Here is a 19,731-nt window from a genome sequence, read left to right on the forward strand (position 1 = left end):
CCCCCCCCCCAACCCTTCAGGAATCAGCGATATTAGGTCGTAAGGGCAACGATCTTTGTACTTCAATCGGCCTCGACCCTATCTCTCTCTCTCTCTCTCTCATGACACAGAAATACGCTTTCCAGACTATTTTCTCAGTACTTGCGAATGAAAAGTGATTTTTCTTTCTCTTTTCTTTCTTCTTTCTATTCTTTTTTTTATTTCATTTCTTTTTTCTTTTCATTTTTTTTTATTCTTACGTAAATTACGAGTACACTTTAAAAAAGATTTTTATATTCGATCGCGTGATATTAATTTTCGTTCGGTTTAAATCCATTTGTTTTATTAAAACTCATGTCAAGAGATAAATTGTACTTTGACTTAAATAAGTGAAACCAAAAAAATTCGAATTTCCGAAATAAACGCGTATTGTTTCAATTTTTCTTGCAATTGTTCTTCTTCGCAGAGAGAAAGGGGGGGGGTGGAATATCGGAAAAAAAGATTCGTAATATTTTATATTGAAGAATTTATATTGAAAAGAAATATCAAAAATATAATATCTCGCGAGGGATGGTTTATGTATAATTACAACCACAAAAAAATCTGCATAACAATTCTTTTTTACGATTTAAATTTTCCAACCAACCAACCCAACAACGACGACGACAACGACGATAAGAAATACATGCCAAAAAAATATCATTTCGATTTAAAACAAAATACATGGAACATTATAACAACAATAAAAAAAAATATATATATTTAATCATCTCGTCTTGTACTTTGAAAATCTCAACATTTAATCGATAATCCGTCAAATAATTTCAAACTACTTTCAAATTAAGTTGTAAAACGAATCTAATTATACAAACACACACACACATATATATATATCGAAATCTATTAGTGCAAAGCTTTAACGATATCGTGTTGAGCAAGTAAAAAAAAAACCAACCCCCCTTGACGTTAATTTCATTAAAAGCCACGGAGAGTTAGTTCGAGTTCGTTGAACTCACGTACGAGTAAAATAAGAGTGGGGAGAAAGACCGTGCCTTATGTTAGTGCAGTAGGGAAGAAAAAAAAATAGAAGAAGAAGAGGAGGAAGAAGGGGTTGGAAGGGGGGGGCTGGAGGAGGAGGGGGGTAGGAAAGAAAAGAGAGTAGCAAATCGTGCTTTCTCTATTTGCACCCTGTGTTCTTTCTTATCCAAACGATCGATCTGCCATTTCGTTCGAGCGTAACGCATGTACACACACACACACACATATATGTATGCATGCACATATTATGCGCAGGCGTGTTCCTCGTCAACACCCCACGAAGCGCATGTGAACTCGTTTCGCTTTTTCCTCCGTTCCTTGCTTGCATCATTTTTCTAACATCCTGTTACACACACAACACGCATCTAAAAATTAATAATTAACAGTTAGTCACGTGTTGTGCATTTATTTAATTATTTCATTTGAAAAATATATATAGTTCTACGAATATAAATGTATTTAGTATTATTAAACGAATATTTTTTCGTGTTTTGTATGTTGAGAGAGGTTTGACGATGAAAAGTTAGCACACCGAAAAATATTGACACATTTTTCCAAAATTTATTTTAATTATTTTATAAATTGTATACAATTATATAATATAATACAATATTATAATGTTTAATTATTATAACGTTTAAATTATTTCGAGTAATTGAATTAACACAATGTATTAGAAAATATATATTGGATTAAACGGTTCATTGAATTATGATTTAATCAATCGATTGGTCATTGATAATCAATTTCAAATTATCTCTACAGTAAACATATAAACTTTTTAAAATAATCAAAACCATCCTCAGATATTTAGTTAATTTTACGACACGTTGCGTTACATATATACATATGTGCACATACCTATTACACCTACTTACACACCTACCTACATACATTTATACAAAGAGTGCTTTCACTTTCCTAGAACCCACCACCTCCTCCCTCTCCCCCCTAACAACACACATCGATGTATTTCGACGTGAGCAACGCAACAACGCGTTGTTGACATTCCGAATTGGCTCGCGAAACGATTCGTTTAACTTCCGCCGTTCTAGGTGCAGAAACACAGACACAGACACACACTCACACACAGTTAAGAGAAAAGTTTCGCAATGAATACCGTGAGACGTTAGAGAATCTAAAAACTTTTGTCGAGTATATTTATTACCCATAGTAGAAACGTCTATCAAATAAGTAGTATTATGTGCAACTTTTAGGGTCTCTCTCTCTCTCTCTATCTTTCTCTCTCTTTCTTTTAAGGTTTATCTGGAATCTCGTTCGATCAGAAAGTTTCGTGTTACTTGATCCGCGACTCGACAGTTATTATCGTAGTAGACCAATCGTGCAACATACCCGCACCACGCAATTATTTCTAAACCCCCTTTGGCTCAAGTCAATTTACGAAAGTTCTAACTTGGCTTATGTTAGCCAAAGGGATATACACTGATATATACTTTCAATAAGAATTGATTGTATGTGTGTATATATATATATATATATATATATATAAATCTTGATTTATACGTCTAAGATATTTCTAATAGGAGTTTTTACCTTAATTCGATTAATAGAATAAGAAAAAGAAAAAGAGAGAGAGAGAGAGAGAGAGAGAGAGAGAGAGAGAGAGAGAGAGAGTAACACATCTAATATGGTTTTAATTTATTAACGATTTTATCAGCACACACACACACACACACACATTTATAGTATATAAGTATATAAATAAAGTGAACACAGTTTAAACATCGGGAATACCTGATGTACATTTGTATGATCCCCTGTGTGTTGACCAATCCCCTCTCTCTCTCTCTCTCTTTGGTTTAATTTTATTGTTTCTGTCCATTTTCATGCACGTAAAATTGTTTTCTGAGTTTATCCCGAAAAAAAGTGCGATCGGCTGTGGTATCGCTTACGTAAAGAGAGAAATAAGGAAAGAAAAAAAAGAAAAAAATTGGGGATAAAAAGTTACATAAATTGTGTCGATTGTGCGTAACACATTTAAAGGACACATACATACGAGATACATGTGTACACATACACGTCAGTATGATGAAGAAATCGTCAAACGACGTCGCCGCGTCCGCGTTCGTTCGCGGTTTCTTCATCCTTTTTCGGTCGACGCCTCTGTGTGTGTGTGTGTGTTTGGGTCTCACCACATCTTCACTTTTGCTTTAATTTTATTTCTTGGTGATCGTTGCAAAAATATTAGAACTTTCAGACAAAAAATTTGCTACGAATTTAAAATAAATCTGTAGAAAACATTTGAATAGAAAAATAAAATTAAAAAAAAAAAGTTTCGAACGATATCGAAAGAAATATTCGATCGAACACTTCGTTTATTTTCCCCTCACCCCTCCATTTTTTCAAGATTACCGAAAGGAAACAAAAAATCAATTAGCAGTTCTCATAAGCAGCGTGTACCCCGAGAGGGTGGAGGAGTGTTATAGGAATCCCGATGAAAATGAAAGTAATAAAAGAAAAAAAAACAGGGGGGTGGGGTGAGGAAGGGGGCGAGAAAAAAAAGAAAAGGATCAAGGAATAATAGAAGGACGAAGGAATTATAAGGCGTAGGAGGGAGGATGGTGGAGAAGGGGAAGGGTGGTACCACCTAAAAAGCGTAGGTTCGTTCGATTTTTCTTACGCGATTCTTATACGAGAGAGAAAGGACGCAGCAACTTGTTTATTTCTCTATGTGTGTGTGTGTATGTAGGTGAATAATATTTGTGTGTTTTAACGTGCTAAAAAGTATGACTCGTGCGTGCATATATGCGTGCATGAGTGCGTGAGCGATCCTTCAAGGCCTCGTGGTTGGCTCGTTTCGTCCCACTTTTCCTTCGTGCCCGGTCATTGAACTCTCCCATACGACTTACCCCCACCACCATCACAACTCTTGCTATACTTTACTATACTGTTGGCGCGGTGTTGCGTGTGGTGATTGGTGGTGGTGGTTGTTTCAATGTGATATACTACTCAAACACATTCTCAATTTTCTTTTATCATATATGCAGAATATGCATATTTATAGAAATGGTGTATGTGTGTTTGTTGGATGGGTATTTATATATCTTTTTCTATTTCTCAAGTTTCCAAGGTAGAGTAAAGTACACACAGTGTGTGTGTAACTATATATAACTATATTTTTACTATATATATTACTATTGTCTGTCCAAGTAATGTATATAATATATAGAGAGTAACGAGCCAGTGAAGATTCTCTTGGTTCACGTATGGAGGCGCCACAAGCCTTTCGCGAATTTACTTCGCAAATTTCTGTCGGCAAGGTAGGAAATATGAGCGTCGATATAATCGCGAGAAGGTTTTGTTCTTGACGATTTGCCTGTGTTCATCAGAGATATTATATTATATATATGTAAACCTTATCGGGGGGGGGGGGGGGGAATAATTCATTTTTAGCGGGAAAATTTGAATTAGCAATTCTTTGTTCAAATACATGTTATAATTGCATAAAATAAAACGGGACATGTAACGAATTTGAGATTATTTTCTTTTATATTTTTCTCTGATATGTCTATTATATTATATTACCTTGTAGTAATATTTTTGTATACTTTTTTGTTGCAGGTAAGTGTTGAGAGTTACCTCATCACAAAAGATACATTCTACGAAGTGTGAGTTTTTACCTTTGTTTCTTTATTTTAAAAACATCAGCGAGTTAATTCGCGTAGAAGAATAGTGTTAATACAACACAACTACACAATAAGGATTCATTTGAAGATGAAAGAAGAGAGTAATAAAGAGAGTTGGGGGAAGGGGGGAAAAGAGTAGAATTCGTAATACATCTGTGGGGGTGCACTTTAGTCCAGAGTCATTTGAACTTTTGGCTAAAGAAAATAGAGAATGACTCTTTCGTTTCGTTATATTTTCATCCCTCTCAGTGTTCCCCCACCATTCCTCAGTTAGCAATTTTCTCATGAAGGGAACTTTTTCAGTAGAACTCTAGAAGCTAACAAATGCATTGGGGCGAGACAGGGGCGGGGGGATTCCCATTGACTCCCATGTCTTGGTTAGGCAATAGAAGAGTAGTCGTGCGTCATCGGAATAACACATAACCGATGAAAACATCGAATGAGGAAGAGGGTTCTTGGTACGTTAGTACACCCCCAACTAGACGTAACCAACCCTGTAGCTTATGTTAGCCGGAAAATAGGGTCCCTTTAGAAAAGCACCAGGCTCGCGAGTTAGATATAATGTTGGTTGGTTGACGCAAGCGCGGGATTGCCACCCCAACAATCCCATCCATCCATCCCCCCCCCCTCCATTCATGAACATAAACCCTCGAGTACGCGCGGTATCCTTCGCGTTTCCACCGACAGTGCGCCCCGAGCAGCACGTTGTTGTTCTCAGAGCATCGTCATCCATCTGCTGCATACGACTATGTCAACTAGCGCGAATAATAATAATAATAATAATAATAATAATAATAATAATTCTGATGATACGACCAAAAGGACTATTATATCTTTCACGTCAAGGGAAGAGATCATCGAAGAGGAGCTGAATTCGGTGGATCCGATCGAACTATGCGAAACGGCTATAGTTCTTCAAGCAACTAACAACACTGTTCTCGACGGGCGGCGTCAACGCAACAAAGGTTCGTTCGTGGTACTATCATTTTGATAGCACTATATTCAAAAATCCATTCGTCCAATGTGTTTAAATAGATTTCATTTGAAAATTTGTCTTAGCATATGGATGTTATTCTTAAATTACGTAGGTGTTGTAACACTTTCTTATATAGACCAATGTTTCTTTATTGGGGTACTTGTTTTGTCGTATTATTAATGAAATTTTCAATCGTATGATAGATCTATGTTTTCATCCAATGCCCCGGATAGGAATTAATGTGATCGTTTATAAAGATACGTAGTTAGGGGCTTGATTTTTGTCGTTCAACAATTAGGTGTTTGTTAATGGTTGAGGGAAGAGTTTCGTAAGAAAATACTGATAAAGTCTTGTTTGTTCTTTCTTGATGTTAAAGCTTTTTTCTTTTCCCTTTTGCGTCGTCTAATGCATTTTACGTAGCATGACCCTCGCTCTTTTTTCTCTACCCCCCCCCCTCTCTCTCTCTCTCTCTCTCTCTACTTTTGTTGGGAATATAAGGTTCAACGTCGAGGCTTATCGATTTTTCCTGAAGCAAGGCTCACGTGCTCGTTGACATTGACATTGTCCGCGGGTTCTCCCCGCTGTGGCTAACGCTTCTGCCATCTATCGGGCACGAACTTACACGAGACTTGCTAGAAGTTTCTCACAATTTCTGTTTGGCGGCGTTACGATCGTACCGAATTATCACACATTTCAACTGGTTGATAATATATCTATCTATTTATCTATCTATAGTATATTGCGATTAAAATATTTTGCAGGTTAGGTGAGAAAAAATTTGAAAAGAAAACCAATCCTTTAATAGCGTCAATCATTTTTTAAAAATAATTCTCTTATATCTTCCAAACACTAATGAACTGTTTCAGAAAAAAAAACACTTACAAATATATAATTCATTGCAAAAGATATCATAGAAAACAAAAAAAAAGAAAATGGTCGTCGTGAATTTGTATTAATTCGAAATAAGTGTCGCATCGATTAAAATTATCGAATATGATTGCGTAGAAATCTTTTCGTTTAGAAAAAATAAATAAATTAAATCGAAATTAGAATCAACGACATAAAAACAAAAATGAAGAAACACGAAGGAGGGTAGGGAGAGATTATTCGTTATCTTCATTGAGATTGGGGGGAAGAGAGGCGGTTTGTTTAGCGTTAAAATTTTTGCACAAGAAAAACGGTCTAGACTCTAAAAAATCAAACGATTGCGAAAGGGACGGTCGGTCGGTCGGACGGACGGTAGCCATTTTCATTGGAGAGAGAGATAGCACCGTTAGCCCACATTTTTAATGGAGCGCTGTTGTTGTTGTTGTGTTATTTCCCAATGGGACTCATTCTAAACGCGCAACGAGGTCGTTGAGCAATCCTCGTCCTCACTTTATCCGGACTAGAACTTACTGTTACAACAAAATCATTTACACAACTATATAAGAGAATCGTAACACACATATTCCTCAAACATTAATCGCGTTAACATTCAAAATAGGAATCAAGAAATTCGAAGAATCATAGAACGACCAGGATGGTAAAGAGAGAAAGGGAGGGAACACAACAAAAGATAGAAAAAAAAGAGAAAGAGAAATTGATTAAACGAGTTGTGTAACATAGATTATAAAAACAAAGACACCTTCCATTTCATAAAGGTCAAAGGATGCATGCTTGAGATGAAGTAAATTAACAGGACAGTTGCAATCTCATCGAAGGTTAGACTCATACCACCTACGCGAACTAGTTGGATAAAAATCTTGGTGGTTTGTTTCTTAAGCAAAAAAAAAAAAAGAAAAGAAAAATGAAAGAATTGTCTTCCTTCGAAGGTGTCTCCAGTTGCTCTCGTTAAGACACGTTGTTACATTTTTTTTCTTTTTCTCTCTCTCTCTCACACACACACACACGCAAAATGTATGGAAAATACTTTGCAACGCGTACGGACTATTAATGCCATTTTAAGTAGACATTCGCGGACACCTGATCTCGTTGGAAGGCTAATCTCTTAGTGTGGCCATGAGTCTTTAAAAAAAAAATATAAAAAATATTAAAAAGAAAAGAAAAAAAATTGAAACACACCATTCGAGATAGATGGATAGATAGATAGATAAAGAAAGAAAGAAAGAAAGAAAAAGAGAGAGAGAGAGAGATAGAATAACGTAATAATAGATAGAAGCATGCACCAGGACAAGCATAGTAGTAGTGTGACTCTACTAGTCTCTTTCGTAACGAACCACCTCGTACAAAGACTCAGGGACGCTGTCGTTCTAACTGATCGCGAACCACCAGTTCTCAACTCGCGAGAGGTCTACGTCCTCTATCGAGGTCTCTCTCTCTTTCTCTCTTTCTCTCTTTCTCTCTCCTGTTATCCCTTCGCACTTCTATCCAACAGCCTCCGTGTTACAACCTCCGCTATTTTGCCAAAGTATTCTCACCTTGTTCTAACATCTTCATTTCAATCTAAAAAACACTTTTTCTTTTCATTATCATCGTACACCTATTTGATTTTGGAAAATACAACATTTCGATACTTGAATTAGCAAGGATTTATCGTACTTTTGATTAATTGTAATATGATTTTTTTTCTTCTATTGGGTTATATTTACATTCTTTTTTTTATTTTTATAAATTTAAATTAATAGGACGATACACACGCGTTATTTCAAATAACTATAAACAAATGTAATTCAATTATATATTCCACACGCGGGTATATTAATTATCAATTTGGTTTTGAATTTTCATTCGTATAATTTTCAATTAATAACGAATAACAAAACAATTGAATTTTATTTTGGTACAATCGTTAGATTATAATTGACACGTTTCAATTACGTTGAGAGGGAAAGGGTAACACAATAAATGATTGAGAAAATCTTGAGATTGCATTTCATGATGTTGTTAAGAAAAAGAAATAAAGAATGAGTTAAAGAAAGAGAGACATCAATGACATCGAACTTGCATAGACGATGATTATTTATTAGCGACAATGGTGGTTACTCAGCGACAACGGTATGCCTCGTGTCTCACATGTTTTCTTTTTTCATTTTTATTTTTTTATATTTTTTTTTGCTGTTGAGAGGAGGAGAGATCATGACGCAGCATTTCGTAATGGACGCGTGTGTACCGTTACGTCGTCGGTGCGCGAGGTAAAAAGGGAAAAAGAGAAGAGAAGAGAATGAAAGGAAAAAAAAAAGAAATAATATAAAAAAGAAGAGACGACAAACGGTAGGTGGAGGAGTGAGAGGGGGAGGGGAAAGGATGAGTATGAGGAGTTAGTATAGTACTTACGTAGTTGCGTAATGGAGATCACGGAAATCAGTTGAACGAACTGACTGACGAATGGGAGGAGGAATTATTTGACCCCGCGCTCGTCTCTTTTTTTAATATTTTCTAATTGAAAAAAAAAAAAAAAAAAATTACGTACGAAAGCTCTTATACTGTCTCGTGATTTTGTTGATATTTTTCTTTTAAAATAAAATTTATCATTTAATATAAACAACGTTTTAATGCTTAGCAAACAAACAAGTGTTGTAATCTCGGAAATGAATGAAAATAAAATAAAAATTGTAAAAAGAAATGATACAAGTTTATCTAATTATCCTAATCGTGATAAGAACAACGAGAAGAAGAAGAAGAATTAAAAAAACAGAAAGCAAAGGGAGGGGGATGTTGAACTAGGGTAAATAATTTGCAAACGAACATTATCCGATAATAATAATAATCAACATAAGAATAAAGAAGATATATTAAACTATCTTAATTAATTTCTAATTAATTGTGGAAGGAAAAAAGAAAATGTGTCACGAATAGTTAGGTTATATGGGGGTATTCTAACGGAAGTACGATAAAAAAAGAAAAAGAAAAAGAAAAAGAAATGAAAAGCCAAATGGGGAAATAATATATCTCGAGTAAGTAAGAGGAACGCGTACTTTCGATATAAAAACCGAAAGATCTTGGCTCGAGCGGAGGTGAGAGTGCTTTCACCTTTCTTCCTGCCGTTGTCTTTCTTCCCAGCCATTTCTCTCTCTCTCTCTCTCTCTTTCTTTCTCTCCTTGACAGCTTTTACTCTCGATCCAGTGTTGGTGTTGGTGTTGCTGCTGCTGCTGCTTCATGGAGAAAGCCAACAGCAGCAGTAGCAGTAGCAGCAGTAACAGCAGCAGCAACTTCAATCGGATTCTTTCAAACAACAATCAACCAACCAACCAATGATCGCATTATTACATCTTTCTTTCAAATCATTTTTTTTTCTTTCTAACCTTCTGATTCATACTTCTTCTTCTTCTTCTTATTCTACTCTTTTGGTAGAAACTCCTTCCAATTCTCTTTATCTTTCTCTTTCTTTAGTATCATATCGTCATCATTATCATCTTTTTTTTCTTCATCCGCATAACTCCTTCCTTCCTTCCTCCTCGCCTGTTATTATACTCATCGAAATTGCGTAAGCGTAAAAAAAAAAAAAAAAAAGGTTTTTCTTCTTTCTAAAGGCCCATCTCATCTTTGAGAGAGTTCGAGTGTATGACACCATTTCTCTTTTGATTATGTAAACGGCCACATTCCCAAGGTCCCTTTGGTCCCCTTCCCCTTCCCCTCCTCCTTCCTACTTATATATATATATATACTTTTTCTTTTTCTTTATTGGAGAAGGTTATCCTTTTTAGACCTCATCGAAGAAGAAACATCATCAGTCCCCGCTATATGCGTGATATATTATGACCGAATCCTTTTTTGTCTTTTTATTTTCTAAATAAAATCCTCCCCTCCCCAACCCCCACCCCTTCTTCCTCTTCTTCTTCTTCTATCATTTCATCTTCCTCAGTTCTAGTGCTAACTATGATCGGAATCGTAGAAACGTAACCGGCCATGTCAAACACCGTGGCACGCTCGAATTGAGCAACGATAAACGGGACCCCCTTTGCCTTCCCCCCTCTGTCCCCGTCCCTGTCCCCTCTCCGTTTGGGCCGTCCTGGATGTCGGCCGGTAACCCCAACCGAATCAAGGCCAAAACTAACGCAAACACATGCCAGTCCAGGGCTCTTACTTTCGCGCGTTAGATGAAAAACCATATGAACGACCTATAATCTAATTATGTCAAAATCGTGTAATCACATCTAATCCCAAAATGTTTTTTCTTTTTTTTTTTATTTAATTAATTAACCGAGAAAGAGAGATAATGTTCTTCGTTAAGATTTGTTTCGAACATTTGAAGAAAAAAACAAAATAAAAAGTTGATACATCAATAATTATCATATTTATTTGAATACTAAATCGTAATGCGTTGAATATTTTTTTTTTATCGTTAAATAGTTTACTATAGCAATGTAATATTTTATCCAATTACACCACTACTCTCCCCTTTTCATCACCACCCTTTTTTTTTTGTCTTCTTGTAAATTAATTTAACAACTTGTTGATAGGTTTAGAAAAAAAGGAAAAGATATCGAAGAGAGATACACAAAGGAAGGATTTTGATATAATAAAAAAAAGCACATAAATTACGTATGCACAAGTATGTCGCAAAAAAAAAATAAGAATAAGAATAAGAAAAAAAAAAAAATATATATATATATATAATCCGCACGAAAGAACACACAACCACTACCACGCGATCGAATGATTAAAAAAGAAAAATGTTATAGTCCCGCGGAGTGTGTGTGTGTGTGTGTTATTGGTTGGACATAGGCATTTGCCGCGCGAGGTCAAGGACAATAAGACAACAAGATACAAAAGAGTAGATTAAAATGAGTTCCGTTTTATCAAGGAGATGTGTAAGTTAAATAGCACACATTTACATTAACATTTACATTAACATTTACATCTCTCGTAACACGTATTATATATATATAGGACTTTTAAAAGTATTTACTTGGTAACAACTATATATACACACACATACACACACACACATGGTTACGAGATGTGTTCGAAAATAATCGGACAATCCGCTTTCGCAAGTCGTCTCGGTCCAGCGCAGAAAGCAAGGCCGTCAGCTTCGTAGCACGACCTGATTGTGTTGCTGACGCCAGTAAACGCGATTTCTTTGTCATCATGCGATGACATAGGACGACGATTGGTTGGTTTGTTGGTTGGTTGGTTAGTTAGTTGGTTGGTTGGTTGGTTGGTTGGGTGATCCTTTTGCTATGTATTCTCTTACATCGATTAATCAACAAAACCAGTCTAGGATACAATCATTTACCAACTCTCCTTTACCACTTAGGTCAACCCCCCACCCCTTAACCAACAAATACTTTGTCATGTGTTTCTTTAAAGTAAGTTAACGAGAAGTACAAATTGGAAGAGGGGGGTTTGAGCTAATTGTATTGTTGTTAATGTTCTATTCAATTAATAGTTGAATTTTGTCATATGATATTATTTATATATTTGGATGTATAATACGAGTGTGTGTGTGTGTGTGTATAATAGAAAGAGTGAAAAAGAAGAAAATAAAAATAGGGGCCAACGCTTTCGCCCTTTCCAACGAGCTTCACGAGGTATCCCCCTCGCCCCCACATTCGTTCATCGAAGGTGGACGACATTCCGAAGTTGAACACCGTTTATAATCGCAATTGATTGGTCATTGCTTAAGACGATAGAATACATTAATGAGATGCATGAATTATTATTATATTCTTTTAACTAGATTTTCTAATATTATTTAGTTTTTCTTTTTTTTTCTTTTCATTAATTTTTTCCTTTTTTTCGTCGATGTTGTTGTTGGTTGGTTGGTTGGTTGGTCGGTTGAATTTTCTTTTCCCCTCTCCCTACGAAATAATACAGTTTAACGCATTATATATTTACCTTTCCAATCTCACCTAGATCTTTTAATTCGATAATAATCGATACGAGTAAGGGAGTAAGAAAGAAAAAAGGGTGGAATTATATAAAAATTATTGGAATTCCTTATAAGAATATTGCTATATCTATGCAAATATGTTTGTATGCGTGTATGTGTTAGTAGTTATAGGAGGGAAAGAAATAGAAAAGAATTGCACACAAAAAAAAATAGAAAAAAAAGAGGACAACAACGTTTAATTGTGGAATGTTATTCGCAAATTGATGGGGGGGGGGAGGCTAAGAATTGCAATGAATTAGTATGTCGGTTGTGTTGTATATTTAGATGATGTTGCAGTCAGTCAGTCAGTCAGTCAATCAGTTCACTAGCAAAGCTTTGGGCTTTAGCGTTTGCTAAAACAACAGAGAGAGAGAGAGAGAGAGAGAGATCATCACAGATCCCTCTCTCAACAAACAGAGCTTGCGCAATATCCGAGAACGCACGCCCTTAATAAAATTTCAGTTCAGCAATGCCTGGCTGCCTGGTTGGTGGTCATTGCCCCCGACCCATTTGCACGCTATATTCCGTTCGTTTCTCCTCTTCCTCTTCCTTCACTTGTCTCTATCTTTCTCTCTCTCTTTCTTTCTTTCTTTCTTTCTTTTTTTATTTCTCAGTTACTCGTTGCTGCTTACCCTTTTTCTCTTCCGCTTTCCCTCAACATTTTTCTCTTTTTCTTTTATTATATTTTTATACTATTTCTTTTTTTACACACACACACACACATTCTTCCTCCTCCCCCTGGTAGCATAACTAAGATCGTAAATTTTTAATTAGAGATTATCGTTAATTAATTATTATTCTATTTATTTATTTATTTATTTATTTATTTATTAGATGAATTAGTTTTCGATAAGATTGATTTGTTAAATAATTCGTCAAAATTAATGTCAAATTTTGTCGAATGTGTTTTAATGTTAGAACAAAAATAAATAATTCGAATCAATTGCAGGAACATTAAGTGGAGACACCACCCATTAAGAACAAGTTTAGTGTACTTACCCCCTGCAAGAAATATCGTAGGACCTGTATTGTTTAATTAATTAAATAACAAAATAAGATATCCAATCGAAAATATGATGATGAATTCATTTACATTTGAATTATCATCCCTATACCCATTGAAATAAATTTATAATAATTCAATTGGTTAGCTTTATGGTGGCATTATTATTACACCAAGGTGTTAAACGAAATTGTAACTTAAGAATATACATACACCCCTTCCCCCCACTCCCATCCCCGTATCTTTATTATTCCGTAACACTTTATTCTCCCCAACTTCGTATTCTTTAGCAAGTTTCACATCTGATTTTCTCAGTTACACATACCTATCCCTTTCTCGGAGTATAATCAGGATCGTAAACCGTTAAAAATTCGTCTAACCAACGTGAAGGTGATAACTCGTAAAAATAACATTTCCAAAAGTCTTGCCCACCGAAATATAAGTAACACTAACACTATCTAATAAATTATCCATCACAATTCTACAAAGTTGAATATATTTGAAGGGTGATGGGGGGAGGAAGAGGAACAGGTCACCACCAAGCAGCTCAACACCGCCATCCCCCACTCCTCCCTCCTCCTTCTTCCCCATTTAGAGAAACGTTACGTTCGTAACGAAATAGTTTATGTATGTATATGTATGTGTGTGTGTTGTTGCCGATAGCAAAGGCACCACAAGTGCGTTGACACGAGGAAGAGTACCGAACAGTATGGGGTGGGGATTGGAGGGGGGGGGAGGCTTATTTCAGAGTGAATTGGTGAGGATATATTCGTAAAGCTGGATCGTGAGTAGGAGGAGCTGGAAATGAGGAGGGGGAGGGCATAGGTCACTCACCGGGCTCCTCAGTGCACCGTACAAAAGTTGCCCTCGCGACACGCGAGATCCTCCCCCCCCCACACACACCTCCTGCTCCCCTTTTCTTCCACCTCCTTTTCCTACTCCTTTTTCTTCTTCTTATTTTTCTACCCACACACACATTCGTATATACATATATATATACACACCTTTTTCTTCTTCTTCTTCTTCTTCTTCTTCTTCTCTTTCCTCTTCCTCTTCGTCCTTGGTTGTTCACTCCTCTCCTGCGGTTTCTCGAACGCGCATGTACCATACACGTTTATATCCTTGACGTATCTTCCAGGACACCGGCATGTAACGGAACTGGGCCTGGTGAACAGGACGCACGCGCCAGGATTCTTGTACCCCTTCCCCCTAACCCCTTCCCCTTCCTTCAACTCTTTCCTGTCCTTCTTCTTCTTCTTTTTATTCTTATTTTTATTTTTATTTTTATTCACGTCTCTTACATCGGGAGAGATATATTCTGATTTTTCAAACATATATCCTGAACTCTTTCTTTCGACACTTTCTTAATTATCTTTTTTCTTTTTCTTTTTTTGGTTTTTTAAATTCCTATACGATATTTATTGCGGACACCATACACGCACGCACGCATGTATGATTTTTATAGTATTATATTATTACAGATATATTTTTATTTTGTAATATTTTTATTACATTTATTGTATATATAATTCTGTGTGTGTGTGTGTATTATATTTGATATTTATATACTTATATATTGTTTACCGTTCGATAGAAAAATATCTTTACGATCGTACGACGATTTATTATAATTATTTCAAAAATTTCCGTAATAAATAAAATGTCTATCTATCACCATCACAATAACTGTCATGACGTTTATTATAATATTCAATTATGATAATCAAAATTGGTTTTTGTTTTTCGTTAACGTTGATTTTCATTTGGTAGATCTCGATACGATTATTAAACCAACCAAGAATTATCTTATTGCTGTAGTTTTTTTTTTCTTTAATTTAAATCTTTATTTCTAAAAATGATGCAAATCATGCTCTAGATTTGCATATCAGTGTAATTAATTAGGTCATTCAAGTAGGACGTCGTGTACATAATTGTGGCCCAACGAATATCGTACTTCAACTGATTATTATAAGTGCATTGAGAATTATCGATTATGCGATTTTCTTTTTTTTTAATTTTTTTTTTTTTATTAATAATCTATTCATCTCTCTTTCTCTTCCTTTCTTTTTTTTCTTTTATTCTTTCATTATTTCATTCTTATTATCCATATTCAATGACCTCGATAGAAATCGGTTTACATTGGCAGATAAGAGGCGTGTGCGTATAATCGGGGGTGAGGGGAAGGGGAGAGAACAAAAAAAGAGGGCACGATGACGAGGAGGTGGCGGTGGTGGAGGAGGGGGAGGGAACCCACGTACGGTGAACGTCCGAAACAGAACGTTCGTAAACAGTAAACACTTTCGGTTATTTCATGGGTAGCTGAAAAGTATCAGTGTTACTATACTTAACCCCACTACCAACCAATTATGCTAACGTGGTCCTCACGAATGTGTGTGTGTGTGTGTGTTATTCGGTCGTGTTTGGCTGGCATTAGATTCGCGTTAGAAAAAATATTTCTATGTGTCTATATATATATATAGTCGATTTGATCTAACTTGTTTGGTTTATTATTCTTCAATGGTAATGAAATTCATGAATCATTTTTTTTGTTTACGTTTAAATTGGTAACTAATTTAAATCATGGGGGTGTAATGTTAATCGTTATCAACAAATTTTTCATTTCGTTATTCAACAAAATCCACTTTTATATAATTATTCGGTCAAATGTACAATTTAATTTTTACGATATTATATAAAACATATAATATAAAAATGTAATTTACAATGTCGAGGTAAAAACATAGAAATAATTTAACTATCAACTATATAATTAATCAATCGCAAAACTTATGCGAAATCATTTCACGAATGATTCAAAATTTAACGATACATTTTAACGACAATCGTAAATCTCTTTCCAACTATCCCCTTGAATCCCCTTCCCCCTTTCCCCCTGTCCCTCCCCCCAAAAAAAAAAACCCACACGAAAAGAATCGTCATTTAAGTAGAAAATAGAAATGTAAATTACAAAATGTATTATACGTAGGAACTTAGGATAAACGTAGCATGGGCATTGACATTTCGTCACTGTCTAGTCAGGTTGAATAACCGACGTTACGTCATCACCGTACGCGTTTGCAGTCTACACGTTTGGGGTGGCGGCGGGGGGGTTTAGGGGGAGGGGGTTTGAGTAACGCGCAAGCGACATGGTCGGCCTGGTGGAGGTGGAAAAGGAAGAAAGAAGATATAGTAATAGTAGTATTAGTATTAGTAGTAGTAGAGTAGTGATATTGCTGGTTAATGTGTTGGTGTGTGTGGAGGTGGGAAAGAAAGAAAGAAAGAAAGAAAGAAAGAGAGAATACACAGAGAGAGGTCGATCACCTATGGTGCGGGAGTCAGTGACACCTCGAAGCAAGGATGGATGCTCTTTTTTTCGTACGTGACTTTACCACCACCATAACCATCCCCATTCCCTTTTGATTTTTCTTTCTCTGTGTGTATTGTTTGTGTGTGTGTTTGTTTGTGTGTTGCGCGTGTGTCCTCTCTCATCATTTTGCGAATCTCACGATTCGATGATGATTCTGTTGAGTTGATGATACACGTGGAAGTTGAAAGAAGTTGTTGTGTTGTTTTGTAAGTGAATGATCAGAAAACAAATACGATTCTACTGAGTCATCTATAGGAATGTTTGTTCGCATGGGAATGTTGTCGTCGTCGTATTTCTATCTTCCTAGGTGGTCCGTTTCTAATCCTAATCGTATACTTCAATTACTATCATTCTTGTTATTTATTTTTTCGTCTTCTTGTTTTTTGTGTCTTTTTATTTTTTGCAACGTTATTAACTAGGAGAGAAAAGATTTACTAGTATGCATTAATGGTAAAATTGGTATGGGTCACGAAAGACCCCGTTACTACTACTGTACACTCACCATAGAAACCGTATTTCGAGAGTTAACACGTTACTGACCGGGTATCTGATTAAATAGGATTTACTTTGTTAGTTAGTTTTTTGTTCATCTCGTGGTAAATCTTAAAATAGATTTATCATTTGTATTTTTTATCGTTCATTCTTGATGATAGTCTAGGAACAATCGTTTAAATTTCGTTAAACGTTACATCATTTTCTTTTTTTATAATAAATCTCAACATCCCATCAAAATATATTCTTATTAAATAATCGCGAACAATGAATTTGTTTTACGAAAAAGATTTATTCACTTTAATGAATATTAAATCATATCTTCTTATCTTCCAATAAAATCTATTGAAAAATATTTTGAATATTTATTGACTCGTCATTTGAAATGATACACCACCCTCATCCCCGTCCCACCCCCTTCTTTTAAGCGGATTTATCGATAAGATTAACAAACTAATGAGATACTTATATAAAAGATATTCTATTTAAAATCTTATTACATAGAAAAAAAAAAAAACAACTAAAATTTGTCTCTTGAAGGGAATATAAAAGACCATAAGAAAAAGATAAAAAAGAAAAAGAAGAAGATATTGATGGTTCCTTGTCTTTTGGCGGACAAAAGCGAACGTAGCCCGAATCGTACCTTTTCCGGTCAGTAAAGACCTTGACCAAGCAACGAACTCAAGAAAGAGAGAGAGAGAGAGAGAGAGAGAGATAGGAGGCACACGCGTACTGCTCCGGTATTTCGGCACATCACCATGGATCTTTCATACATAAACCATACACACGTACATAATATAATTATGTATATACTCTTACATTACATATCCATATATGTATGTGTGTATATATCTATTCATACAATTACATATATATACATAAATGTATATACAAATACTGTGTTGTATGTACGTGTTTAAGTATCATCTCGTACATACAAAAATACATGTATATGAGTGTATATACTTCTATATATATATATATATATATATATATATGTGTGTGTGTGTGTATAGTAAAGTACATGCGATGAGGCTCTTGACCCGTGACACACAGTCGAGTGTTCGTGATCATGCTTGGTACTCGAGAATACGAATGTCCTTTCGAGGCAACGACCCTGCGTGGACGGCAAACCGAGTTATACCGGTATTCTTATATATATATATATATATATATATATATAATAATATATTACATATATATATGTGTGTGTGTGTGACACGTGTGATATATAAAAGATTAATTATAGAATTAATTATGGAATTAATAATGAAATTTGTAATTAAAAGACGGTATGTAAGAAAAAGAAAAAAGAAAAAAAAAAAACGAAGAGGAAATTTAAAATTAACTGGATGAGAGTAAACGTTTAATTTTGATAATGATCGAGTTGGAAATAATAAATGAATACGTTATTTATTATTCATCTGTGATTTGTAATTTTCGGAAAAAAAAAAAAAAAAGAAAAAACACAAAGAAAATTAAGAAAACATTTGCGTCATATCTCGATTTGAAAATTAATTAATTAAATATACATTTCAAGGGTGGAGATCAAATTCATTTCATTTTAAATTCAATTTTGTACAGTTAGATACTTTATTATAATATTATTATTATTCTTATGAATTATATTACGGAAAAAAAAAACTCTTGTGTTATATCGAAGATCGTAAATCATTTTTTTTTGTTTTGCTTATTACGTATAATTTTTAAGAAGAAGAAGAAAAATTTAAAGTTTTTCATATATCATTTAGACGAGAATCACGAATAATTCATGTTGGTTGTATTAATTTGAGTCTAAAGTTTTGCCATAAGCACTTGTTGTGTTGCCTTATGGTTAGTTATATACGTTTATTATTATAGTTGGAAAAGTCAAAAGTTCTTTACCGAGTCGTGAGAACTCGATGACGATAATCGATTATTATACCGATTAATAAATAATATCTTGATGTTACGAAAATGTTTATACACCCTATGGTCAACGATAGGAAAATATTTCTATCCAATGGAATTCGCCGTTTATGCATCATTCTTAGAAACATAGCAACGTGGAATGCATTTTAAATGATCCGTGCAAGATTCTTTCCTCGATTCGTTATTATATATATATATATATATATATATATATATATATATATGTGTGTGTGTGTGTATAGTAAAGTACATGCGATGAGGCTCTTGACCCGTGACACACAGTCGAGTGTTCGTGATCATGCTTGGTACTCGAGAATACGAATGTCCTTTCGAGGCAACGACCCTGCGTGGACGGCAAACCGAGTTATACCGGTATTCTTATATATATATATATATATATATATATATAATAATATATTACATATATATATGTGTGTGTGTGTGACACGTGTGATATATAAAAGATTAATTATAGAATTAATTATGGAATTAATAATGAAA

The 19,731-nt window shown here is 34.9% G+C and overlaps 1 protein-coding gene across 3 annotated transcripts in view; it reads left to right on the top strand.

The window, feature by feature from the left end:
- The window catches only part of LOC106787344 (nuclear hormone receptor E75-like), a 170,658-nt gene that overhangs the window by 105,958 nt on the left and 44,969 nt on the right, over window positions 1-19,731 (top strand). Inside the window, exon 1 of one of the 3 annotated variants that reach the window (XM_014749660.1) lies at window positions 5,346-5,629. The exons of the other annotated variants lie outside the window; for them this stretch is intronic. Within the exon in view, the coding sequence (XP_014605146.1) occupies window positions 5,413-5,629 (217 nt within the window). The 5' untranslated portion in view covers window positions 5,346-5,412. Of the gene's footprint in view, window positions 1-5,345; window positions 5,630-19,731 lie in introns of those variants that run through there. 3 annotated transcript variants of the gene reach the window in all.

This window comes from Polistes canadensis, unplaced genomic scaffold, assembly GCF_001313835.1.
Source record: "Polistes canadensis isolate GaletaPanama2010 unplaced genomic scaffold, ASM131383v1 scaffold_4, whole genome shotgun sequence".
In the NCBI taxonomy this organism is placed as follows: Eukaryota; Metazoa; Arthropoda; class Insecta; order Hymenoptera; family Vespidae; genus Polistes; species Polistes canadensis.